General features: G+C 44.7%; 1 protein-coding gene across 1 annotated transcript in view; it reads right to left on the bottom strand.

Moving 5' to 3' along the window:
- The window catches only part of LOC126088470 (protein madd-4-like), a 474,106-nt gene that overhangs the window by 351,690 nt on the left and 94,960 nt on the right, over positions 1 to 27,456 (bottom strand). The window contains exon 6 of the mRNA XM_049906612.1: positions 13,376 to 13,471. Coding sequence (XP_049762569.1) covers positions 13,376 to 13,471 — 96 coding nt within the window. The remainder of the gene's footprint in view (positions 1 to 13,375; positions 13,472 to 27,456) is intronic.

Below are 27,456 nucleotides of genomic sequence, written 5' to 3'. Positions count from 1 at the left end.
CAATGCGAACAAGAGGTGACAGACACATGTAACCAGTGGCACCCCATACCATTACGCCGGGTGATACGCCAGTATGGCGATGGCGAATACACGCTTCCAATGTGCGTTTACCGCGATGTCGCCAAACACGGATGCGAGCATCATGATGTTGTAAACAGACCCTGGATTCGTCCGAACCAATGACGCTTTCCCATTCGTGCACTCAGGTTCGTAGTTGAGTACACCATCGCAGGCGCTCCTGTCTGTGATGCAGCGTCAAGGGTAACCGCAGCCATGGTCTACGAGCTGATCGTCCATGCTGCTGCAAACGTCGTCGAACTGTTCGTGCAGATGGTTGTTGTCTTGCAAACGTCCCCATCTGTTGACTGAGGGATCGAAACGTGGCGGCACGATCCGTTACAGCCATGCGGATAAGATGCCTGTCATCTAGACCGCTAGTGATACGAGGCCGTTGGGATCCAGCACGGCGTTCCGTACTACCCTCCTGAACCCTCCGATTCAATATTCTGCTAAGAGTCATTGTATCTCGACCAACGCGAGCAGCAATGTCGTGATCGATAAACCGCAATCGCGATAGGCTACAAGCCGACCTTTATCAAAGTCGGAAACGTGATGGTACGCATTTCTCCTCCTTACGCGAGGCATTACAACAACGTTTCACCAGGCAACACCGGTCAACTGCTGTTTGTGAATGAGAAATCGGTTGGAAACTTTCCTGATCTCAGCACGTTGTAGGTGTCGCCACCGGCGCCAACCTTGTGTGATGCTCTGTAAAGCTAATCATTTGTATACACAGCATTTTCTTCCTTTCGGTTAAATTTCGCGTCTGTAACACGTCATCTTCGTGGTGTAGCAATTTTAATGGCCAGTAGTGTAGTTACGCTACTTTATTTTTCAGAGGTGATAACTAAACATTTGCGACTACACGTCGTAGATGAAAACCTACATTAGTCAAAAGTCCCGTGTGGTTCAGGAAAAAGTCTTTCGGCACAACTCATCGAAAACTTTGAGTATCGTCTGACGAGAATATTGTCTGTATTTTGGAGCTGTTAGTTGTGCAGAAAAATACCGTTGAACTAACGTGTTCGTTTATGACATTACGCTTGTTAATTGTTATGGTTTGTCACACACTTGATTGCGATGTCGCATTATACTTGAAGATGGTTCGTTTATGACTGAAACTGGTTGTTTAGTAAAGTGACAATACAGGTTTGTGAAAACCATTGTATTCCAGAAAATTACATCTCTTGTAGCGATACGACACTCTACAAACCAGAAAAGTGACGTGGAGCCTGGTCTAGCAGTACGCTTCGGCATCACTTGTACATTTACGAAAGTATGTGGAGGGTAAACGTTACGAGTACCTGTTTCCTGAATGAATGTGGTACAGGTATATAAGTGACATTTAAGTTTGTTACTTTAAAACTTGCCAGCAGGGTGAAGAGCAATAGCGTAACACTCAAACACACAGAAGTATTGAGGAGTAAATTGATTATGCAATCGGGACGTCTAAAAAAGTAAAAAGAAAAGTCATGGATTTCTCAATGGCCAAATCCCAAGGGTCCTGCATCAAATGACTTATTGGACAATGGCTTCCATCTTACGCTGGGCGTTGATCTGTAACATCCAGAGGAGTAAAAAACTTCAGTTAACTGGCACTTGATGATGAATAACTGTCTTTGTATACCAAACTGTCGTAGTTTAATTATTATTGTAAAATCATATGGCCATGATCGTGAAGGATAATGCTTCCATTTCTTTGAACTCCACGTCTCATTCACTGTGGTGAGGAGCTGAATTAGATCTTTCTGAGGGTCAAGGAGACAACATTGAGAAGTCAACAGAATGGGGGTTGCCAATTCTAGTTTTGTGTGTGTGTGTGGTTTTTCTTTTCTCTTTTATAAGCCTATACTTTGAAGACGAATTCTCTTGGACATTTTATTTTATTTTTTTGTACAGTCATTCGTGATCAGCAGCCTCATGCCTTCCCTTTTACTAATTCCTGGGGTAGCAACCTGCTTGAAATTGGCATATGGCGGAGCAGCTCCAAGTCAGTGAAGGTTTCCTTTCTTTCCTTCTCTCAGAGGCTAGCAAGAATTCGTTTGGCTTTCCTTTCGAACTTGGCGGACCAATTGTCAACATCATAGCCGAACTTCCCCACCGTCTTTAAAATCTTGTTGTTTGATTGGTCGTGTAGCTGGCCGCGAAAATGCTCGAGGACATTCTCGAAGCCTTCTCTATTCTGGAAGTACTGCGGCCAACGAAGGCTTGTGCTTTCACAGTTCCTCCAGGGGCTTAGCGCGTCACGCTTTCGGCGAGCGTTGGAGACTGGTCAATTAGTTGCGCCTTCCATCGAGAACAGACGCCGAGCGTGCACAGGAGGGGGTCTAACAACGGACTGAGAGGCCACTCTGCTTTGAAGTCCTGGTGAGTATGCACGACCTGCTGAAATGTGGAGATGTAATCCTAAGTCGGTTTATATCTTGTGGGTTAGGACCCGTTTAAACCCGTTGGTATCAGCACCATCAGGCGTAGGAAGTGACTATGTTTAAATTACTTCTTGCTTGTCAAATTCCTTATTTCGAATGAAACTTAGTGCCACGCATACAGTATGTTGTAGGTTCCTGCATCCGTTTGTGTAGACACTGTATGCTCGTCGCTGTTAGATTTGTACCACCTAAGTTCATTAAATTTTGCTAGATGTGCAGAGCATTAATTCAGTTGTATCTCAGTCGTGTTGCTCAACTAGTTGCTCAGTTCTCACTGTGGTGCAGAACGGCACGTGGTCAGCCATCAGTGCTATTTAGTTACCGGCCACTTCTGCTGGAGACTCGCCTATCTAACAGTTCCATCATTTCGTATTGAACGAATTTTTCTAGAATCTTTATAGTTAATGTAAGTCACAATTTTCCCCTCTTGTATCTCATTGTTGATCTGATAGACCAAAGCCTGTGCATGGCGATAAACCTATCCTCAAGTAGATCATAGTTCCTGTGTATAAAGAGGCTTTCCATTGCTGATCGTCGTACAAGTCGACTATATTCCCCCACCTCGTGTATAAGTATGGGACTATAGAAGCAACAATTGAACAATGAGACAGTCGTTCCGGACTTTAGCGTTTCTGTTGCGTTTATTTTGCTTTGTCAGATCTATCAAATAGGATTAAATTTTTCATAATTAGTCAGAATCCGATATGACCCTGCACGTATAGTGAAAGAATAAGTGCTAAATAGATGTAGTGAGATTAGCGTACTAAGGGCTTTCGTTTAACTGCCACTGCCAGGCAAAATCAGTTATGTGTAGAAAAGATAAGATTTCTGCACCCATTGCAGTGTAGCGTAGTGTGTGTTGGCGCATAACGTGGGCAATGGCCACTGACGTGATGTAAATGAATAGTGTTAACGTATTTTTTGAGGGGATAGTATTACTGTACGCATGATTTAGTTAAATTAAAAAAAGCGTTTCCTTTTTCATCAATCTGGCTTGTTTGATATCATTTTGTAAATGATCTTCAATAAACTACGGCTGTAACTTATATTTCAAACATAAACACAAAATAACTTTATTTCTCCAAAAATGTAATGGTATACACTTAAACGTATATAAACAAACAGAAAAAATGTTTTACTTTCATCAAAGTATCCTCCTTTAGATTTAGTGACTGCCTCACAAACTCGAGGTATGTCTTCAATGTGTTTTTGTAGGTACCGCGAGTCTACCTCATTTCACAAATCCTTAAAGACATTCCACAGATGTTGCTTGCTTGTGATGTGAACTTTCTGCGTAAGTCCATCCACTTCATCCCAGACCATTTCAATAGGGTTGCAGTCAGTGCTTTGGGACATCTACATCATATGCTTCCGTATCTTCTTCTGTTTTTCCTTTGGTGCACTGTATTTCTAACAGAATGCCGACCGATGTTTTTGATCATCATCCTGTTGCAATGTGAACCCTTTCGCTATTAAGCGCAGTCCACATGGTATCTTATGATACTAAAGTATGCGATCGTAGTACATCTGGTCCATATATCTTTCTATTTTCTCGAATTCACCAACTCTTGTCTCCTGAAAAACACCTCACAACATAATAGAACCCCCAATGTGGTTAACTGTAAACAGAATGCAGTGCTGGACCGCCGTTTCTCCTTCAGATCGACGAACAAATGTCCTCCATCTGGTACCAAAAAAGTCAAATTTTTTCATTTGTGAATGACACTTTCTTCCACTCGTCATGTGTCCACTTGCTGTGTTTCCCACACCATTCGAGTCTCTTTTTTATTTACCGGCTGCAGAAGGAATTTACTCGCTGTCACACGTTCTTTCAAGCCGGTATCAATCAGTCTCCTGTTTACTGTTGCCACAAATATGTTTTTCTTGTCAAGTTCTGCCAAATCTCCGCGACTTTGCATTGTTGTTTTGAACCTATTTCTCTTATTATTAGCTATAATGAATTTTGTTGTGGATTGGCAAGACAGCCAACCCACTATGACAGGAAGCCGAAAGGCACGCGTTTAAGCTCACGCAGGCTGGCGTGAGGTCTGGAACTAGACAAGGAAGTTAGACTTTAGCAAAAAAGGTCGTAGCTGTTGGAATACTTAACTTTAATCCATAATTGGTGAACATAGCTCTTGACGGTACATGTTTTACAGCATCAATAGTAACTGGTAATGGCGCCTTGCTAGGTCGTAGCAAATGACGTAGCTGAAGGCTATGCTAACTATCGTCTCGGCAAATGAGAGCGTACTTTGTCAGTGAACCATCGCTAGCAAAGTCGGCTGTACAACTGGGGCGAGTGCTAGGAAGACTCTCTTTATACCTGCCGTGTGGCGGCGATCGGTCTGCAATCACTGATAGTGGCGACACGCGGGTCCGACGTATACTAACGGACCGCGGCCGATTTAAAGGCTACCACCTAGCAAGTGTGGTGTCTGGCGGTGACACCACAGATTTTACATCACTTTCGGTTTTTCTACGACGCCGTCCTGGTCGTGGCAGGTCCTTACTGCTAACTGTTGCCTTGGGCGGTAAAGGGCGTTTTGCACAGTCACACCACATCGTTCCGCAATTTGGGGCATAGATGAACCTGAATGTCAGAGTGCTACAATTGCAGTTCTTCCATCTATGGATATCTCCCTTCTTGGGGCTGTAACAACGATGTGCACACTGTCAACTGTCACTATGGAACCGAACTGCACTAACCATGTAGTATGTATCGTACCAATGCTTGAAGTACACTGCGGACATCACAACATCACAGGGAGCAACAGGGGAGTACGGAACGATCATTCATTCGTGACACAATTAAACAAACTTACCAGCTGAAGTAACTATGCTTTGCATGTACACAACACTCTACTGAGTAATACTGCATACAGATGAAAACAGACACATAAACCTGGCATGTTTACCGATGTTGTACTATACCTTTCTCTTGGAAAAGATGAAAAATCAGCAAATCAGCTGCGTAACACAGGTTTATTAGAACCCTTGACTTAGGTTTCGATAATTATAATATTATCCTCTTGAGAAGGAGATTGTAGCGATTAGGAATTACACATTGGTGACAAAAAGCCCAAGTAAAACAGAAATGGCAAAAGCGGATAAATTCAATTAGCATACTGTTGCTAAAAGTTACGTTAGAATAGAGCCGTTTGGCTTTCTTCAAGTAAAAATTCACTTCTAAAAATAAAATAACTTGTCATGATAATCCGATAACATCAGTCTAATCTTCACTGCACTGCTCTGTTAAAGGTAGGCTTGCAGTGCTCGATAATCGAGCACAACTTGTACTCAGATATCAGACATAAGTTAGTCAGCATGATTTTTCGCCCATAATCAGGCTTAATTTTTTATTTGTAAATTGATTTTATGTAGTCCACTGTGCATGCTTATTTGGACAATACCTATGGTGACACAGCTGTGCCCTCTATACCTGAATTACCTCAACTTAAGAGTCTAGTACGGTGGTCAGTTAGCAAGTGTTACTCGTAAAATTCACACTGATGCTATGACATTATCATGTCTTGTTATTTTAATGCTTTTGAGGTGATCTTTTACTTGACAAGAACCAAAGGGCTTTATTCTAACACACCTTTTCACCACAATACGTAAAAAGGAAGTGTGTACTCTTGGCTTTTAGTACTTTATCCTATTTGCTATTTCTGTTTTATTTGAAACTTTTGTAACTCATTTGTAATTATAGGCGTTGCAATCTCCTTCCGAAGAGGATAATTTTGTGTCTATCGAGACCTAGGTCAAGGGTTCCAAAAACCTGTGTTATCCAACTGGTTGTCTCATTTTTCATTCTTTGCAAGACCGTCGCTTGTAAAGAAACTTAATAATTCTTTCTTATTGACAGATGTATAGATAATTGTTCGACTCTTATACCAAAGATTCATTTGAAAAGTATTTAACACTGACGGACAAAAGAAGATTTACGCTCTTCGTTTATTAGTTTTGGAAATAGTTACCTTTAGTTGTTCTAATGGCCTGATGATAAGACGTATAAACGAAGTGTTCTGTAATTTCAAGAGAAATTGTGCTAAATAATGAAAGCAACTTCTGAAACAATTTCTCATTTATGATACCGTGGATCCCAGCTCCTGTAACGCTGGAAGATTATTATTATTTTAATTTTGCATGGAGAATTTAGATGGTGGCGACGATCTTCACGACGGCGCTGCTCAACAATGGAGGTACGTGAATGTTTCCAGAATGAGATTTTCACTCTGCAGCGGAGTGTGCGCTGATATGAAACTTCCTGGCAGATTAAAGCTGTGTGCCGGTCCGAGACTCGAACTCGGGACCTTTGCCTTTCGCGGGCAAGTGCTCTACCGACTGAGCTACCCAAGCACGACTCACGCCCCGTCCTCACAGCTTTAATTCCGCCAGTACCTCGTCTCCTACCTTCCAAACTTCACAGAAGCTCTCCTGCGAACCTTGCAGAACTAGCACTCCTGGAAGAAAGGATATTGCAGAGACATGGCTTAGCCACAGCCTGGGGGATGTTTCTAGAATGAAATTTTCACTCTGCAGCGGAGTGTGCGCTGATATGAAGGTAGGAGACGAGGTGCTGGCGGAATTAAAGCTGTGAGGACGGGGCGTGAGTCGTGCTTGGGTAACTCAGTCGGTAGAGCGCTTGCCCGCGAAAGGCAAAGGTCCCAAGTTCGAGTCTCGGTCCGGCGCACAGTTTTAATCTGCCAGGAAGTTTCGTACGTGAATGTCTTCATCTTTTTCCTTTGGTGGCCACCAATGTCAATTTCAATATATACGTCATATTTGTCGCGACATTCAGAAACTGCAATCTTTCTTTTCATTTAATTATGAAGTCCGATTATTTTCTTCCTCAAATGAATAAATGCATTTTAACCACAATTCTTTTTACCCAGGCTACGGGAATAATAGTACTTAGAACGTACGTGCCTCTATGCCGATAGTACGTTCGCATACAGCTGAGTGTGTACCGACGTAGCTATACTTATGATCCATTTCCCTTACAGTGTTAGTTCTCATTTTGAATCACCCGCTCGCGAATGCACGTGCCCTCTTATGCTGTGTAGTCAGTCGGGTGTATTCCTTAATAACGTTACTTTTAATATTCAGTGGCTTAGTTTCCACAACTGACCTTTGCCTCTGTCGCAACATTCTTACTACATCTACATCTACGTGATTACTCTGCTATTCACAATAAAGTGCCTGGCAGAGGGTTCAACGAACCACCTTCTACCGTTCCGCTCTCGAATGGCGCACGGGAAAAAAGAGCACTTAAATTTTTCTGTGTGAGCCCTGATTTCTGTTATTTTATCGTGATGAGCATTCCTCCCTACGTAGGCGGGTGCCAACGGAATGTTTTTACAATCGGAGGAGAAAACTGGTGACTGAAATTTCATGAGAAGATCCCGTTGCAACGAAAAACGACTTTGTTTTAATGATTGCCACTCCAATTCACATGTGATATCTGTGGCACCATCTCCCGTATTTCGCGATGATACAAAACGAGCTGCCCTTCTTTGAACTTTTTCCGTCATCCGTCAGTCCCACCTGATGCGTATACCACACCGCACAGCAATACTCCAGAATAGGATGAACAAGTATGGATTAGGCAATCTCTTCAGAGACCTGTTGCACCTTTTAAGTGTTCTGGCAATGAATCGCAGTCTTTGGTTTGCTCTACCCACAACACTATCTATGTGATAGTTCCAATGTAGGTTATTTGTAATTGTAACCCCTAAGTATTTAGTTGAATTTACAGCGTTCAGGTTTGTGTGACTTATCGCGTAATCTCATTTCAGAATTACGACACTGCCTGACTAAGTTTGTAATAATTTAACAGGGCTGTTGCAGCCTTCACAGCTGCCCTTTATAGCCATGTTCAAAATTTTAAAACTATTCCTGTTGTAACACCCTAATGAACCCCAAAACCCAATTCGGAAAGACCATCACGAAGTAAAGTAGGGAAAAGTTATACTGACAGGTACGACAACTTTTGCGATGATATAACACCAGAAAGTCTTGATAAACACCAACATTAAGCATTACAGAGTGTGTTTTGGTAGAAAGGAAGAAGAAAGAAAGTTCATCTTTAGCTATTTGCCAAACATCTAAGTAATAATTGCAAATTAATATCATGAAAGTTAAGTCCAAAGAAATGTCGGTCAGAGATAACTTTTATATGGAAGAGAGTTGTAAACGCAACGACGAAATTCGATGCGTCTACAATACTCATTCACGGAAAAAGTAAGTCGCTTGCTAGCTATCGTGCTATCAAGTCATACGAGAGCAGCTCTTGCCGCAGTTGAGCGAACGGAGCGCGACGAGATTGTTTTAATTTCAAGAGTCGTTGTTGCGTGACGTAGACGTACGGATTTTGTGAACTGATATTCAGATTAGAGACTTGAACCGATATAGTATGCTGACTGTGTATACCGAGTTGTTGGACTTTATTCACGGAAGTAGGCAATATTGGACTCAACATTAATATAAGTGAGCTAATAGAAAGGAATGGGCAAAGTTTCAAAAGACTATAATATACGTTTAGTCTCAAGTAGGAGACATTGACACGAATACATGAACAAGGTACAATTACGCTGAGGGTTAAAGCGGTCGTAATTGTCACGATAGTTGAAACTAACAGAACTGCCAGTGCTAATTAAACGTGTGTGCGTGTGGCGTGATGTTTATAAAGTACTTGGCGAAAAGGAACAATAAAATTGTTCATAAAAAGTAGAAATTCAACGTGTCACCTCCATCATTCTATGAATATTTGGTAATTGCTCATCAAAAGTTAATGAACAGTGACTAACTTCGAAGTAAATTCGTTGAATGTTGGTTGTGACAAGGAAGGTTTGGAAATACATAATATTACGATGCAAGACAATTAAGACATTGTTAAAGTGTATCTGTGGGTCTCGCGTCATATAGAGCGAACCATTTTACTTACAAGGGAACCTCCCCATCGCACCCCCCTCAGAATTAGTTATAAGTTGGCACAGTGGATAGGCCTTAAAAAACTGAACACAGATCAATCGAGAAAACAGGAAGAACTTGTGTGGAACTATGAAAAAAATAAGTAAAATATACAAACTGAGTAGTCCACGTGCATCGTAGGCAACATCAAGGCTAACGTGAGCTCAGGAACGCCGTGGTCCCAAGCCGGCACGGTAGCTCAGCGTGTTCGGTCAGAGGGTTAGCAGCCCTCTGTAATAAAAAAAACTGAGCTAATGGATCAACAACGAACTTCAAGGGATGTCTTACGACGTTCGCTCTCCAAAACTGCAGGACATTTTCAGATTTGATTGGACATGTACAGGATTTGACGGTCTACACACGGAAAAATTTGAAAACGTTAAAAACATATGTTTTGACAGAGCACAGGGATAACTGTGCGACTGTAAAACTGTTGCATTCATTTATTGCAGTTTATGTGACAAACTCTTATGTTTTCACCACTTTTTTGGGAGTGATTATCACATCCACAAGAAAACCTAAATCGGGCAAGGTAGAAGAATCTTTTTACCCATTCGCCAAGTTAGGTCGACAACATATTCCTGTCATGTGACGCACATGCCGTCAGCAGTGTCGTATAGAATATATCAGACGTGTTTTCCTGTGGAGGAATCGGTTGACCTATGACCTTGCGATCAAATGTTTTCGGTTCCCATTGGAGAGGCACGTCCTTTCGTCTACTAATCGCACGGTTTTGCGGAGCGGTCGCAAAACACCGACACTAAACTTATTACAGTGAACAGAGACGTCAATGAACGAACAGACAGATGATGTTGTTGTTGTGGTCTTCAGTCCTGAGACTGGTTTGATGCAGCTCTCCATGCTACTCTATCCTGTGCAAGCTTCTTCATCTCCCAGTACCTACTGCAACCTACATCCTTCTGAATCTGCTTAGTGTATTCATCTCTTGGTCTCCCCCTACGATTTTTACCCTCCACGCTGCCCTCCAATACTAAATTGGTGATCCCTTGATGCCTCAGAACATGTCCTACTAACCGATCCCTTCTTCTGGTCAAGTTGTGCCACAAACTTCTCTTCTCCCCAATCCTATTCAATACTTCCTCATTAGTTATGTGATCTACCCATCTAATCTTCAGCATTCTTCTGTAGCACCACATTTCGAAAGCTTCTATTCTCTTCTTGTCCAAACTATTTACCGTCCATGTTTCACTTCCATACATGGCTACACTCCATACAAATACTTTCAGAAACGACTTCCTGACACTTAAATCTATACTCGATGTTAACAAATTCCTCTTCTTCAAAAACGCTTTCCTTGCCATTGCCAGTCTACATTTTATATCCTCTCTACTTCGACCATCATCAGTTATTTTGCTCCCCAAATAGCAAAACTCCTTTACTACTTTAAGTGTCTCATTTCCTAATCTAATTCCCTCAGCATCACCCGACTTAATTAGACTACATTCCATTATCCTCGTTTTGCTTTTGTTGATGTTCATCTTATATCCTCCTTTCAAGACACTGTCCATTCCGTTCAACTGCACTTCCAGGTCTTTTGCTGTCTCTGACAGAATTACAATGTCATCGGCAAACCTCAAGGTTTTTATTTCTTCTCCATGGATTTTAATACCTACTCCGAATTTTTCTTTTGTTTCCTTTACTGCTTGCTCGATATGCAGATTAAATAACATCGGGGAGAGGCTACAACCCTGTCTTACTCCCTTCCCAACCACTGCTTCCCTTTCATGTCCCTCGACTCTTATAACTGCCATCTGGTTTCTGTACAAATTGTAAATAGCCTTTCGCTCCCTATTTTACTCCTGCCACCTTTAGAATTTGAAAGAGAATATTCCAGTCAACATTGTCAAAAGCTTTCTCTAAGTCTACAAATGCTAGAAATGTAGGTTTGCCTTTCCTTAATCTTTCTTCTAAGATAAGTCGTAAGGTCAGTATTGCCTCACGTGTTCCAGTATTTCTACGGAATCCAAACTGATCTTCCCCGAGGTCGGCTTCTACTAGCTTTTCCATTCGTCTGTAAAGAATTCGTGTTAGTATTTTGCAGCTGTGACATATTAAACAGATCATAACTTTGCGAAAATAAAGAAAGTAAACTTTTCACTCGAGGGAAGACGTGAACCAAGGTCCTCTCGTTCCGCGGCTGCTCACGCTAACCAGCGGACCACGGCGCTCTTGAGCTCAGGCTATCCTTGATGTTGCATATGTTGCACATGGACTACTCAGTGTATATTTTGCTTATTTTTTTCATAGTTCCACACAACTTCTTCCTGTTTTCTCGATTGATCTGTGTTCAGTTTTTCAAGGCCTATCCACCTCGCTAACTTATAACTAAATATGAGGGGGGTACGATGTGGAGGTTCCCTTGTTAGCAACAAAAAAACAACGACCAATGCGATCTGCAATTGAACTTTTTCCTCGCTTTTGGTGATGTGGACGATGCGCATGAGGGAAGATTCATCAATTACTGCAGTAAAGTGTTAACCGGACGCATAATAATTCAACTTCAAACCATATGAGACAATCAGAGTGCGCAGTTCGCGTTAATAAGGAAACTGTGCGGACTCGCAGTCAAACTTAAATCATTACGCGAGGAACGATTTCTTAAGAGCTTTTTCAGATCTTGTCTCTCGTTAAAAAATGGCTCTGAGCACTATGGGACTTAACTTCTGAGGTCATCAGTCCCCTAGAACTTAGAACTACTTAAGGGGGGCAGGACGTCAAACGGACCGACCTGGAGCAGGAGAGGTACCACCGGACATTTTAATTTGCATTGTCTATACTTTTACAAGTGAATTCATAAAACTTTGTCATCATGACCAAGAAGGATTCAGGATTCACACTCGTTGCAGTGGAACTTCAAAAAGATAACAAAATAATTTTTTTACATGTGAAATTTCATCATTTTTTCACTCACTACTGGCTGCATTTGTTGCTATAGGTACACTTACCTTCATAAGTAAGAGAGACTGTTCGATGAATTTTGCACAGCATACAAACCATACTTACAGGTGTCTGAAACTCTAGAATCTATTTAATTTATGAAAAAATGAGTGAACTGTTACGTTTTAAACTTTATGTTTACAAAAAAAGTCAAATTTTGCAGTTAATTATCTCAATTTTTACCACAGTTTTTAATAGATTTGGAAAATTCTAGAGTTTTATACACCTGTAAGTATGGTTTGTATGCTGTGCAAAATTCATCAAAGAATGTCTCTTACTTGTGAAGAAAAATGTACCTATAGCAACAAATGCCGCCAACAGTAAGTGAAAAAATTATGAAATTTCATATCTAAAAAAAAATTGTTTTGTTATGTTTTTGCACTTCCACTACTATGGGTGTGAATTCTGAATCCTTCCTGGCCACGCTGACAAAGTTTTATGAATTTATTTGTAAAATTATAGACAGTAGAAAATAAAATGTCCTGTGGTGCCTCTCCTGCTCCAAGTCGGCCCGTTTGACGTCCTACCCCCCTTAAACCTAACTGACCTAAGGACATCACACACATTCATGCCCGAGGCAGGATTCGAACCTGCGACCGTGGCGGTCGCGCGGTTCCAGACTGTAGCGCCTAGAACCGCTCGGACACTCTGGCCGGCGTCTCTCGTTAACCGACGGAGACATCCATCATCGTGCATCGCGTCTCGACTCCACAGACCGAGCTGTAGCAGTAACAGCTCCACGGCGTCGACAACACCAGCACGCGGCGGAGAGGGGGCGTCACACTGTACTTAGTCATGGTATTACATGGTTTATACAGGGAACTGGATGTCAGTTATTAGGTTTGTTGGAATCATTGAGCGGTAGTGTAGGCAGATGAACAACCGGATAACTTGGCAGACTATCTGGCTAATGCGCTGGGCAGGCGGCAGCAGTAAAAGCGAGCGGCACTCACGGGAGACCAGGGCGTGGCCCTCCAGGTGGGGCAGTCGGCGGCCTTGCAGCTCTCCTCTTGGTGTGGCGCCGGGCCGCGGCACTCCGACTCAGGAACCTGCGGGAAATGGCCGGACAAACACAGCGCTTAGCGTACTCGTGGGTACAACTAAATACAAAATACACAAGCTACGAGGATTTTTGCTAAAAGCGAAATACTAATCTGATACTAGAAACAGTAATGAAATCTGTAATTATGTACATTTACACTAAAGCGCCAAAGAAACTGGTACAGACGTCATATTCGGAGATATCTAAACAGCCAGAATACGGCGCAGCGTTCGGAAACGCCTATATGAGACAACAAGTGTCTGGCGCAGTTTTTAGATCGGTTACTGCTGCCATAATGGCAGGTTATCGAGATTTAAGGTGGTATTATAGTCGGCGCAAGAGGGATGGGACACAACATCTCCGAGGTAGTGATGAAGTGGGGATTTTCCCGTACGACCATTCCACCAGTGGACCGTGAATATCAGCAATCCGGTAAAACATCAAATCTCCGATATCTTGCTGCCGGAAAAAGACTCTGCGAGATCGGGACCAACGACGACTGAAGAGAATCGTTCAATATGACAGAAGTGCAACACTTCCCCAAATTGCTGCAGATTTCTATGCTGTGCCCTCAGCAAGTGTGAGTGTGCGAACCATTCAACGAAACATAATCGATATTGGCTTTCGGAGTCGAAGGCCCACTCGTGTACCGTTGACCACTGCACGACACAAAGCTTTACGTCTCGCCTGGCCTTGTCAACACCGACATTGCACTGTTGATGACTGGAAACATGCTGCCTGGTCGGACGAGCCTCGTTTCAAATTGTATCGAGTGGAGACAACCTCATGGATCCTTGGACACTGCGTATCAGCAGCGGACTGTTCAAGCTGGTGGAGGCTCTGTAATGGTGTGGAGGGTGTCCAGTTGGAGTGATATGGGGCCAATGATAAGTTTATATACGACTCTTGATAGGTGATTCGTACATAAGAATCCTGACTGATCACCTGCATCCATTCGTGTCCATTGTGCATTCCGACGCACTTGGGCAATTCCAGCACGACAATGCGACACCCCAAACGGCCAGAATTGCTACAGAGTGGCTGCAGGGACATTCTTCTGAGTTTAAACACTTCTGCTGCCCACCAGACTCCCCAGACATGAACATGATAGAGCATAGCTGGAATGCATTGCAACGTGCTGTTCAGAAGAGACCTCCACCCCACTCGTCCTATGACTGACTTATGGGTAGCCCTGCAGGATTCATGGTGTCAATTCCCATAGCACTACTTCAGACATTAGTCGAGTCCCTGGCTCGTCGTGTTGCGGCACTTCTGCGTGCTCGCGGGGGCCCTACCCGACATTACGCATGTGTACCAGTTTTTTGGCTCCTCAGTGTAGTAAATATTACGTTTATGACTGCTAAAGACTATGACAAGAATGTGTATAGAAGAAGCCAACCTGTAATCGCTGGCTGCTATCATTTAATATATATACTAATCATGCGATAAGATTATGGCCCTCTGTTCTGTTCGTTGCTCTCTCTTGCCATTGGGTGGTCGATTTGTTCGCTTGCTACTGGTCTGATGTACTCGATGTGAGCAATAGCGAATTGCTGTACTCAAGTCTGTTATTCTGTAAAATTTCATTTTTTCCGAAGTAAAAACTTAGCGGTAAATGTGGTTCTGTGTTTTCATTTATAGAAATGTAATTCCCACTGGCCACATGCGCGAGTTTGCAGCATTTTTAGCACACGCTGCTGCGGGGATGAACGTAACATCGCTGGTCTTCTTCTTGTCCGCCATTACGCGGAATTTCAATTTTCAGTAATTACACTCCTGGAAATTGAAATAAGAACACCGTGAATTCATTGTCCCAGGAAGGGGAAACTTTATTGACACATTCCTGGGGTCAGATACATCACATGATCACACTGACAGAACCACAGGCACATAGACACAGGCAACAGAGCATGCACAATGTCGGCACTAGTACAGTGTATATCCACCTTTCGCAGCAATGCAGGCTGCTATTCTCCCATGGAGACGATCGTAGAGATGCTGGATGTAGTCCTGTGGAACGGCTTGCCATGCCATTTCCACCTGGCGCCTCAGTTGGACCAGCGTTCGTGCTGGACGTGCAGACCGCGTGAGACGACGCTTCATCCAGTCCCAAACATGCTCAATGGGGGACAGATCCGGAGATCTTGCTGGCCAGGGTAGTTGACTTACACCTTCTAGAGCACGTTGGGTGGCACGGGATACATGCGGACGTGCATTGTCCTTTTGGAACAGCAAGTTCCCTTGCCGGTCTAGGAATGGTAGAACGATGGGTTCGATGACGGTTTGGATGTACCGTGCACTATTCAGTGTCCCCTCGACGATCACCAGTGGTGTACGGCCAGTGTAGGAAATCGCTCCCCACACCATGATGCCGGGTGTTGGCTCTGTGTGCCTCGGTCGTATGCAGTCCTGATTGTGGCGCTCACCTGCACGGCGCCAAACACGCATACGACCATCATTGGCACCAAGGCAGAAGCGACTCTCATCGCTGAAGACGACACGTCTCCATTCGTCCCTCCATTCACGCCTGTCGCGACACCACTGGAGGCGGGCTGCACGATGTTGGGGCGTGAGCGGAAGACGGCCTAACGGTGTGCGGGACCGTAGCCCAGCTTCATGGAGACGGTTGCGAATGGTCCTCGCCGATACCCCAGGAGCAACAGTGTCCCTAATTTGCTGGGAAGTGGCGGTGCGGTCCCCTAAGGCACTGCGTAGGATCCTACGGTCTTGGCGTGCATCCGTGCGTCGCTGCGGTCCGGTCCCAGGTCGACGGGCACGTGCACCTTCCGCCGACCACTGGCGACAACATCGATGTACTGTGGAGACCTCACGCCCCACGTGTTGAGCAATTCGGCGGTACGTCCACCCGGCCTCCCGCATGCCCACTATACGCCCTCGCTCAAAGTCCGTCAACTGCACATACGGTTCACGTCCACGCTGTCGCGGCATGCTACCAGTGTTAAAGACTGCGATGGAGCTCCGTATGCCACGGCAAACTGGCTGACACTGACGGCGGCGGTGCACAAATGCTGCGCAGCTAGCGCCATTCGACGGCCAACACCGCGGTGCCTGGTGTGTCCGCTGTGCCGTGGGTGTGATCATTGCTTGTACAGCCCTCTCGCAGTGTCCGGAGCAAGTATGGTGGGTCTGACACACCGGTGTCAATGTGTTCTTTTTTCCATTTCCAGGAGTGTATTTAAGAAATAACGCAACCTAAAGGGCACAGAGGAGTGCTGAGATCTGACTATCACAAATATATTTTTAGAAAACATGTAGAATTGATGTAAGTATAACGTCCAGTATCTACAACGGCTTGGCTCAAGGCTTAAGGTAAAATAATTAATTCTCAGTTTATGCTGGTGTAAAGGTGAAAGGTATTGAACCTTAACAACATTAGTCATTTATGGAGGATATTTTCCAGTGTTGAAACTGTGTTTTTGTGGTGTTCAATTCATACTTTATACGTAGATGGGTACAGACGTTTTTCTTGCATAGGCAGACTAAATTGTATTTTCACTTGTACCGGAATTTTTTCAAAGGTTTAGCCTCCACTTATTTTGATTGTACCATGTGGCCATAATCAAACTTTCCCTATTTAACACGTTATAACACGGAAACTAATTACCGTACGAGTATCAGACTTGATAGCATTAATGTCCAGTGTGGGGTGCATGATTTCCACGCGTCACAGCGCCACCGTCCAGTTCCAGCTATGGCCACCTGGTGCCCTGACCAGTCATCGTGATTCATAGTCTCACGCACCTGACCAGTCGCAGTGCACTTGTTGACATGTCAACGTGAGCTTGGACAGATGATGATGATGATGATGTTTAGTTTGTGGGGCGTTCAACAGCGTGGTTATCAGCGCCCGTACAATTACCCAATCTTTGCTCAGTCCAATTGCGCCACTTTCCTGGATGATGATGAAATGATGAGGACAACACAAACACCCAGTCATCTCGAGGCAGGTGAAAATCCCTGACCCCGCCGGGAATCGAACCCGGGACCCCGTGCTCGGGAAGCGAGAACGCTCTTGGACAGAAAGAGCAGGACATTATTCGTGAAGCTCTATTATCAAGACAACAGTAATGCTGCAGCTGCACTTTGGGAATATCGCCGGCTGAAAGATTACGGACGGCTCCTCTTCCTCCACCTATTGTGCGGAGAATGATGTACACTACTGGCCATTAAAGTTGCTACACCACGGAGATGACCTGCTACAGACGCGAAATTTAAGCGACAGGAAGACGATGCTGTGATATGCAAGTGATTAGCTTTTCAGAGTATTCACACAAGGTTCGCACCGGTGGCAACACCTACAACGTGCTGACATGAGGAGAGCTTCCAACCGATTTCTCACACACAAACAGCAGTTGACAGCCGTTGCCTGGTGAAACATTGTTCTGATGCCTCGCGTAAGAAGGAGAAATACGTACCATCACGTTTCCTACTTTGATAAAGGTCGGATTGTAGCCTATCGCTATGGCGGTTTATCGTATCGCGACATTGCTGCTCGCACTGGTCGAGATCCAATGACTGTTAGTAGAATATGGAATCGATGGGTTCAGGAGGGTAATACGGAACGTCGTGCTGGATCCCAACGGCCTCGTATCACTAGCAGTCGAGATGACAGGCATCTTATCCGCATGGCTGTAACGGATCGTGCAGCCACGTCTCCATCCCTGAGTAACAGATGGGGACGTTTGCAAGACAACAGCCATCTGCACGAACAGTTCGACCATGTTTGCAGCAGCATGGACTATCAGCTCGGAGACCGTGGCTGCGGTTACCCTTGACACTGCATCACAGACAGGAGCGCCTGCGACGGTGTACTCAACGATGAACCTGGGTGCACGGATGGCAAAACGTAATTTTTTCCGCATGAATCCAAGTTCTGTTTACAGAAATCACGATGGTCGCATCCGTGTTTGGCGACATCGCGGTGAACGCGTATTGGAAGCGTGTATTCGTCATCGCCATACTGGCGTATCACCCGGCGCGATGGTATGGGGTGTCATTGGTTACACGTCTCGGTCACCTCTTGTTCGCATTGTCGCCACTTTGAACAGTGGACGTTACATTTCAAATGTGTTACGACCCGTGGCTCTACCCTTCATTCGATCCCTGCGAAACCCTACATTTCAGAAGGATAATGCACGACCGCATGTTGCAGGTCTTGTACAAGCCTTTCTGGATACAGAAAAGTTTCGACTGTTGCCCTGGTCAGCATATTCTCCAGATCTCTCACCAACTGAAAACGTCTGGTCAGTGGTGGTTGAGAAACGCCATTCACTACTCTTGATGAACTGTGGTATCGTGTTGAAGCTGCATGGGCATCTGTACCTGTATACGCCATCCAGGCTCTGTTTGACTCAATGCTCAGGCGTATCAAGACCGTTATTACGGCCAGAGGTGGTTGCTCTGTGTACTGATTTCTCAGGATCTATGCACCGAAATTGCGTAAAAATGTAATCGCATGTCAGTTCTAGTATAATATATTTGTCCAATGAATACCCGTTTATCATCTGCATTTCTTCTTGGTGTAGCAATTTTAATGGCCAGTAGTGTAGAAGTTCGAATAAACTGGAGAACTGCGCGTCGCTCCGGGAAGTGGCCGACGACCGGTTGCACTACAGGTGGCTGATGAAACCGCCGTTGCTATGCCAGACAACGCTGCACGCAATTCCCGATTGTCAGGCAGTGCGCGTGCTGTGTCACGACAATTGGACATCCCGTGGAGCACTGTATGCAAGATGCTTCGAACCATTCTCAAATGGTATCCGTACAAGACCCATATCATACAGCAGTTTGCGCCACAGAACGCCCAACGACATTTTGACTTAGTCAGACCATTTTTCTCTGACGGGTGAGGTTAGCACACACAATTGCCGAGTGTGGGGATCTTCACCTACAGTCAATGTGCACGAAGTTCCTGCGTATGGTGAACGTGTCATCGTATGGTCTGGCTTCACGTATACGTTCTTCATTGGCCCATTCTTTTTTGAACAGGTTGGCGCTCAAGGACCAAACATGTACAATGCGACTGGCCAGCGTTACTGCGGTATGCTTCGTCAACATGTCATACCCGCCCTATAGGAGAGAGATGCATTGAACTGAACAGTTATCATGCAAGATGGGGCCACAAGGCACATCGCTCGTGAAGTTCACCTGCTTCTACGAAACACATTTGGAACGCTTGACCGGTACGATCACCTGATCTCGCTGCCTGCTATTTCTGGTTGTGGGGCCACCTGAAGGACAGCGTTTACCAGGGGAACATTCACACATGTACTGATCTGAAGCGCAACATATCGAGAGAGGTAGCCAGCATACCTGTGGACATGTTTCGTTTTGCTGTGCAGAACGCAATCCTGCGCTTTCAGACTCTTCTGAAGACTGATGGGCGCCATACTGAGCCCCTTTTGTAGTAGGAATGGTACCGGTGCGTAATGGTACGATATACGGTAGCAGCACATTAAAAGTGTTTCAGTTGAATTGATTCTGCATTATTTATCTTCCCCATGTCGTTGACATTAACGCTACCAAATTTGGTACTCGTACGGTGATTAGTTTCCGTGATACAACGTGTTAAATCGTGTTAAATACGGAAGTTTAATTATAACCACCCGCTATAAAGTATTGTGTACAAAACTAGGTAGATATTATTTCTGTAGCCTACGTGTAATGCAAAAGCGTACGAGCAAGAACCCACGCAATTACTTTCACGTTTATAGACGAAGTATTAAACTTTCTGATCTTAAATAGTGTACAACATTTAAACATTTATAATGTACACCACTCGCAAAAACATTTGTTCTCCATAACAATAATAATATCTGCTTCCAAAAGACACTAATCAACTAACAAAAAAATCGTAATAAAAGTCTCCTCGGGTTTGCTGCCGGATCCTAAAATCAACTTGACTCGATATTTCGGCGATCCAGCTGGTCGCCATCTTCAGGAAAATGCTGCTTCTGCCGATGAGTCCCGCTGAGAACCGACGCTAGGCTTCACATAGACGTCCTATATAGGCCACCGGTCAGTACACGACGCATGCGCCGCCCATCACGGTTGCTGCCTTCAGAGACTTTATCCCCCATAGTCGCCAACTTATTTATGGAGGACTTCGAGGATATGGCACTGAGGACTTCAGCTTTGCAACCAACGTGCTTCTGGAGATATGTGGGTGATACCTTTTTCGTCTGGCCGCATGGACGTGATGCTCTTAATAGATTTTTGGACCACTTCAACTGTCTTCATCCCCGCATCAAATTTACTATGGAGGTTGAAAATGATGGCATGCTCCCATTTTTAGACGTTATGGTTTATAAAAAACCAGATGGTACTTTGCGACATAGTGTTCACCGAAAGCCGACGCACACGGGTTGGTATTTGCATCCCAAGAGTTGTCATCCAACACACCAACGCAGTGGCGTCCTTAGGATTTTGGTACGGAGAGCATATGCCATTTCCGACGCGAACAGCTTAACCCAAGAACTTGCGCATTTCATGGATGTTTTTAAGGAAAATGGATACCCCGAGAAGCAGATTCGCCGGGCTATGGAGTTTGGACCATCTCCAGAGGTGCATGAAGAGGAACATAGATCGTTGGCCTTTCTTCCTTATGCTGGAGGCATATCGTTTAAGATTGGACGAATTTTAAGGAATTTTAACATTAAGAGTGTGTTCCGTCCACCTTCTAAGATTAGGGCACTACTCGGCTCTGTGAAAGATGATTTGGGGCTTAGGAAACCCGGAGTGCACAAAATTCCGTGTCAGTGTGGGAAAGCTTACATTGGCCGTTCGATTCGCACAGTGCATGACACGTGTGTGGAACATCGTCGTCATACGAGGCTACAACAGCCGGAAAAATCGGCAGTATCAGAACACTGCTTAAATGAAGGACACAGTATGAAATTTGATGAAACTGTGGTAGTTGCCAACATTTGTGGTTTTTGGAACAGTGTCTAAAGAGGCGATTGAAATTAGGTTGGCGGATAATTTAATCAACAGAGACAATGGACTTTCTCTTAGTAAGACGTGGAATCCTGTATTGTCTCGCATCAAAATTGAACGTTCTTCGGTGCGGCCCTGAGTGCGATATATCGTTGCCAGCAGTGTTCCACTAAGGGCGGCGCCACCTCCCTGTCTCTGAAGGCAGCAACCGTGGTGGAGGCGCATGCGCCGTGTACTGATCGGTGGCCTATATAGAACATCGGTTTGCAACCTGCGTCACTTCTCAGCGGGACTCATCAGCAGAAGCATCATTTTCCTGAAGATGGCGACCAGCTGGATCGCCGAAATATCGAGTCAAGTTGATTCTAGGATCCAGCAGCAAACCCGAGGTGACTTCCAAGACTTATTACGCCGGGAAAGCCTACGTAATCACAAAAAAATCGTAATATTTCCACTAAGACACTACAAGCGGTCTACAAACGCTTATTTCCTGTGATATTAAGAGACCCCGCAAAAAAGTAGTATATACTTTTAGAGCTTTCCAATTCGCTCAAGATTTATTGGTGCAACAGTGTATATGGAGTTCGTGAAGTAATGACATTTACAGATTGATAACACGAGCGGTTCTGAGGTACCAGGTGTCGATCCTTACTGAAACACCCACAACAGTACGTGATGCAGCCTCCACGGGCGGCAATGCAGGCGCCCACTCTGGCATCCAGTCCATCGTACAGATGGCGAATACAGTCGTAGGATACGTTATTCCGCGCCTGCTCGACCTGTTCGCGTAGTTCTGTAAGAGTTGTTGGTTGACTAGTCGCGCGAGTCACTTGTCCCATCATATCCGACTCGTGGTGGACTCGGGAGATCTCGCTAGCCAGGGATGTCGCTGCACGTCTTGCGAAACACGTCGAGTTTCAATGGCAGGATGTGGGCGAATCCTCTTGTTGGAATAACACATCATCTTCCTGTTGCAAGAACGGTAACATTCTGCGCGTGTCGGGCACTGGTTAGCGTCCCCTCCAGAAACACAAAAGGTGAAAGAGAGTTGTAGCTCGTCGCGTCCCAGACCATAGTATCCGTGTCGGAGCTCAGCAGATATACATTACTGGCCATTAAAATTGCTACACCAAAAAGAAATGCAGATGATAAACGGTTATTCATTGGACTAACATATTATAGTAGAATTGACAAGTGATCACATTTTCACGCAATTAGGTTGCATAGATCCTGAGAAATCAGTACCCAGGACATCCACCTCTGGCCATAATCACGGCCTTGATACGCATGCGCATTGAGTCAAACAGAGCTTGGATGGGGTGTACAGGTACAGCTGCCCATGCAGCTTCAACACGATACCACAGTTCATCAAGAGTAGTGACTGGCGTATTGTGACGAGCCAGTTGCTCGGCCACCATTGACCACACGTTTTCAGTTGGTGAGAGATCTGAAGAATGTGCTGGCCAGGGCAACTGTCGAACATTTTCTGTATCCAGAAAGGCCCGTACAGGACCTGCAACATGGGGGCGTGCATTATCCTCCTGAAATGTAGAGTTTCGCAGGGATCGAATAGAGGGTAGAGCCACGGGTCGTAACAAATGTGAAATTTAACGTCCACTGTTCAAGGTGCCGTCAATGCGAACAAGAGGTGACCGAGACGTGTAACCAATGGCACCCCATACTATCACGCCGGGTGATACGCCAGTATGGATCCGAAATGTGAAATGATTTGGGTGAAGGTCGCGGTTAAAGCAGGCTCAGACATGGTAATTGGATGTCTCTATAGGCCCCCTGGCTCAGCAGCTGTTGTGGCTGAGCACCTGAAGGATAATTTGGAAAATATTTCGAGTAGATTTCCCCACCATGTTATAGTTCTGGGTGGAGATTTTAATTTGCCGGATATAGACTGGGAGACTCAGACGTTCATAACGGGTGGCAGGGACAAAGAATCCAGTGAAATTTTTTTAAGTGCTTTATCTGAAAACTACCTTGAGCAGTTAAACAGAGAACCGACTCGTGGCGATAACATATTAGACCTTCTGGTGACAAACAGACCCGAACTATTTGAAAAAGTTAACGCAGAACAGGGAATCAGCGATCATAAAGCGGTTACGGCATCGATGATTTCAGCCGTAAATAGGAATATTAAAAAGGGTAGAAAGATTTTTCTGTTTAGAAAAAGTGACAAAAAGCAGATTTCAGAGTACCTGTTGGCTCAACACAAAAGTTTTGTCTCAAGTACTGATAGTGTTGAGGATCAGTGGACAAAGTTCAAAACCATCGTACAATATGCGTTAGATGAGTATGTGCCAAGCAAGATCGTAAGAGATGGAAAAGAGCCACCGTGGTACAACAACCGAGTTAGAAAACTGCTGCGGAAGCAAAGGGAACTTCACAGCAAACATAAACATAGCCAAAGCCTTGCAGACAAACAAAAATTACGCGAAGCGAAATGTAGTGTGAAGAGAGCTATGCGAGAGGCGTTCAATGAATTCGAAAGTAAAGTTCTATGTACTGACTTGGCAGAAAATCCTAAGAAATTTTGGTCTTATGTCAAAGCGGTAGGTGGATCAAAACAAAATGTCCAGACACTCTGTGACCAAAATGGTACTGAAACAGAGGATGACAGACTAAAGGCCGAAATACTAAATGTCTTTTTCCAAAGTTGTTTCACAGAGGAAGATTGCACTGTAGTTCCTTCTCTAGATTGTCGCACAGATGACAAAATGGTAGATATCGAAATAGACGACAGAGGGGTAGAGAAACAATTAAAATCGCTCAAAAGAGGAAAGGCCTCTGGACCTGATGGGATACCAGTTCAATTTTACACAGAGTACGCGAAGGAACTTGCCCCCCTTCTTGCAGCGGTGTACCGTAGGTCTCTAGAAGAGCGTAGCGTTCCAAAGGATTGGAAAAGGGCACAGGTCATCCCCGTTTTCAAGAAGGGACGTCGAACAGATGTGCAGAACTATAGACCTATATCTCTAACGTCGATCAGTTGTAGAATTTTGGAACACGTATTGTGTTCGAGTATAATGACTTTTCTGGAAACTAGAAATCTACTCTGTAGGAATCAGCATGGGTTTCGAAAAAGACGGTCATGTGAAACCCAGCTCGCGCTATTCGTCCACGAGACTCAGAGGGCCATAGACACGGGTTCACAGGTAGATGCCGTGTTTCTTGACTTCCGCAAGGCGTTCGATACAGTTCCCCACAGTCGTTTAATGAACAAAGTAAGAGCATATGGACTATCAGACCAATTGTGTGATTGGATTGAGCAGTTCCTAGATAACAGGATGCAGCATGTTATTCTCAATGGAGAGAAGTCTTCCGAAGTAAGAGTAATTTCAGGTGTGCCGCAGGGGAGTGTCATAGGACCGTTGCTATTCACAATATACATAAATGACCTGGTGGATGACATCGGAAGTTCACTGAGGCTTTTTGCAGATGATGCTGTGGTGTATCGAGAGGTTGTAACAATGGAAAATTGTACTGAAATGCAGGAGGATCTGCAGCGAATTGACGCATGGTGCAGGGAATGGCAACTGAATCTCAATGTAGACAAGTGTAATGTGCTGCGAATACACAGAAAGATAGATCCTTTATCATTTAGCTACAAAATAGCAGGTCAGCAACTGGAAGTAGTTAATACCATAAATTATCTGGGAGTACGCATTAGGAGTGATTTAAAATGGAATGATCATATAATGTTGATTGTCGGTAAAGCAGATGCCAGACTGAAATTCATTGGAAGAATCCTAAGGAAATGCAATCCGAAAACAAAGGAAGTAGGTTACAGTACGCTTGTTCGCCCAGTGCTTGAATATGGAGATGATAGATAAACTCCAGTGGAAGACTCTGCAGGAGAGACGCTCAGTAGCTCGGTACGGGCTTTTGTCAAAGTTTCGAGAACATACCTTCACCGAAGAGTCAAGCAGTATATTGCTCCCTCCTACGTATATCTCGCGAAGAGACCATGAGGATAAAATCAGAGAGATTAGAGCCCACACAGAGGCATACCGACAATCCTTCTTTCCACGAACAATACGAGACTGGAATAGAAGGGAGAACCGATAGAGGTACTGAAGGTACCCTCCGCCACACACCGTCAGGTGGCTTGCGGAGTATGGATGTAGATGTAGATGTAGATGGCGATGACGAGTACACTCTTCCAATGTGCGTTCACCGCGATGTCGCCAAACACGGATGCGACCATCATGATGCTGTTAACAGAACCTGGATTCACCCGAAAAAACGACGTTTTGCCATTCGTGCACCCAGGTTCGTCGTTGAGTACACCATCGCAGGGGCTCCTGTCTGTGATGCAGCGTCAAGGGTAACCGCGGCCATGGTCTCCGAGCTGACAGTCCATGCTGCTGCAAACGTTGTCGAACTGTTCGTGCAGATGATTGTTGTCTTGCAAACATCCCCATCTGTTGACTCAGGGATCGAGACGTGGCTGCACGATCAGTTACAGGCATGCAGATAAGTTGCCTGTCATCTCGACTGCTAGTGATACGAGCCCGTTGGGATCCAGCACGGCGTTACGTACTACCCTCCTGAACGCACCGATTCCATATTCTGCCAACAGTCATTGGATCTCGACCAACGAGAGCAGCAATCGCGATACGATAAACCGCAATCGCAATAGGCTACAATCCGACCTTTATCAAAGTCGGAAACGTGATGGTACGCATTTCTCCTCCTTACACGAGGCATCACAACAACGTTTCACCAGACAACGCCGTCAACTGCTGTCTGTGTATGAGAAATCGGTTAGAAACTTTCCTCATGTCAGCACGTTGTAGGTGTCGCCACCGGCGCCAACCTTGTGTGAATGCTCTGAAAAGCTAATCATTTTCATATCGGAGCATCTTCTTCCTGTCGGTTAAAATTCGCGCCTGTAGCACGTCATCTTCGTGGTGTAGCAATTTTAATGGCCAGTAGTGTATCAGGAACAGTTGTGGAGAGATGGAAAAGGGGTAGCTGCGAAAGAGAAAGAATAAACTCTGTTGAAATAAACTGATTAGTTGATCATGGTGCAGCTTCTTGCAGTTAGTCACATGCAGGTCGCTCAGCCCTGTGCGCGGCTCCATCTTCTAACCCTCTCAGAAACAGCTACCAAGGGGTGACGCTGTGGTGTTACCATAGTAGCCCACATGTTGGTGGAAAGCTTTTTGCTCTCTCCGCTGAGCCATCAGGTTGGTCGGAGGCAGACTTTCCTCTGTTTTGTACAGTGAAATTACCAGTGCTAGACGCTTCAACGTCTCATCAGTCCTTTTGGGAGGAACTAGTCTGCTCTTATACAAGGGAACGTAATAAGTTTTAGAGCTTATTTTAACCTCTTTAACTTCAATATTTGAGTGTATTAGATACCTCTGTAAAGATTCTATTAGTGCACTGTGGTACTGTATAGTATATATCCACGGTAGGCCTATAATGCACGGCAGCAGCTTCTCGCTTGTACAACCGGAGGCTCCCTTTGCTGAAGTGCTGTGTCCTATTTCCCAATTCGTCCGATGTTTACAAACTGACGCCTGACTGCTTAGGAGAAGAAACGCGCAGTTATGACCGCCTGCAATTTGTCGTATCGAGCATGGAGCCTAACCGAGGTGCTTGTGTAAACATTTTTGGAATTTCAGAAAAAATCAGTCTCGATTGCAAAATTATTTAATGTCAATGACGTGTTTCACCCTTTTGGGGCATTGTGTAAAATTAGCTGGATATATGACCCCATCGGTCATAAAACCACACATCGTGTAAAATAGAGAACAAGGTAACAGGATATACACTACTGGCCATTAAAATTGCTACACCACGAAGATGTCGTGCTACAGACACGAAATTTAACCGACAGGAAGAAGATGCTGTGATATGCAAATGATTAGCTCAAATGGTTCAAATGGCTCTGAGCACTATGGGACTTAACAGCTATGGTCATCAGTCCCCTAGAACTTAGAACTACTTAAACCTAACTAACCTAAGGACATCACACAATAACCAGTCATCACGAGGGAGAGAAAATCCCTGCCCCGC

Source organism: Schistocerca cancellata, chromosome 6 (genome assembly GCF_023864275.1).
Source record: "Schistocerca cancellata isolate TAMUIC-IGC-003103 chromosome 6, iqSchCanc2.1, whole genome shotgun sequence".
Classification (NCBI taxonomy): Eukaryota; Metazoa; Arthropoda; class Insecta; order Orthoptera; family Acrididae; genus Schistocerca; species Schistocerca cancellata.
Note: the sequence above shows the minus strand (reverse complement) of the source record. Positions and strands in the feature narration are given on the sequence as shown.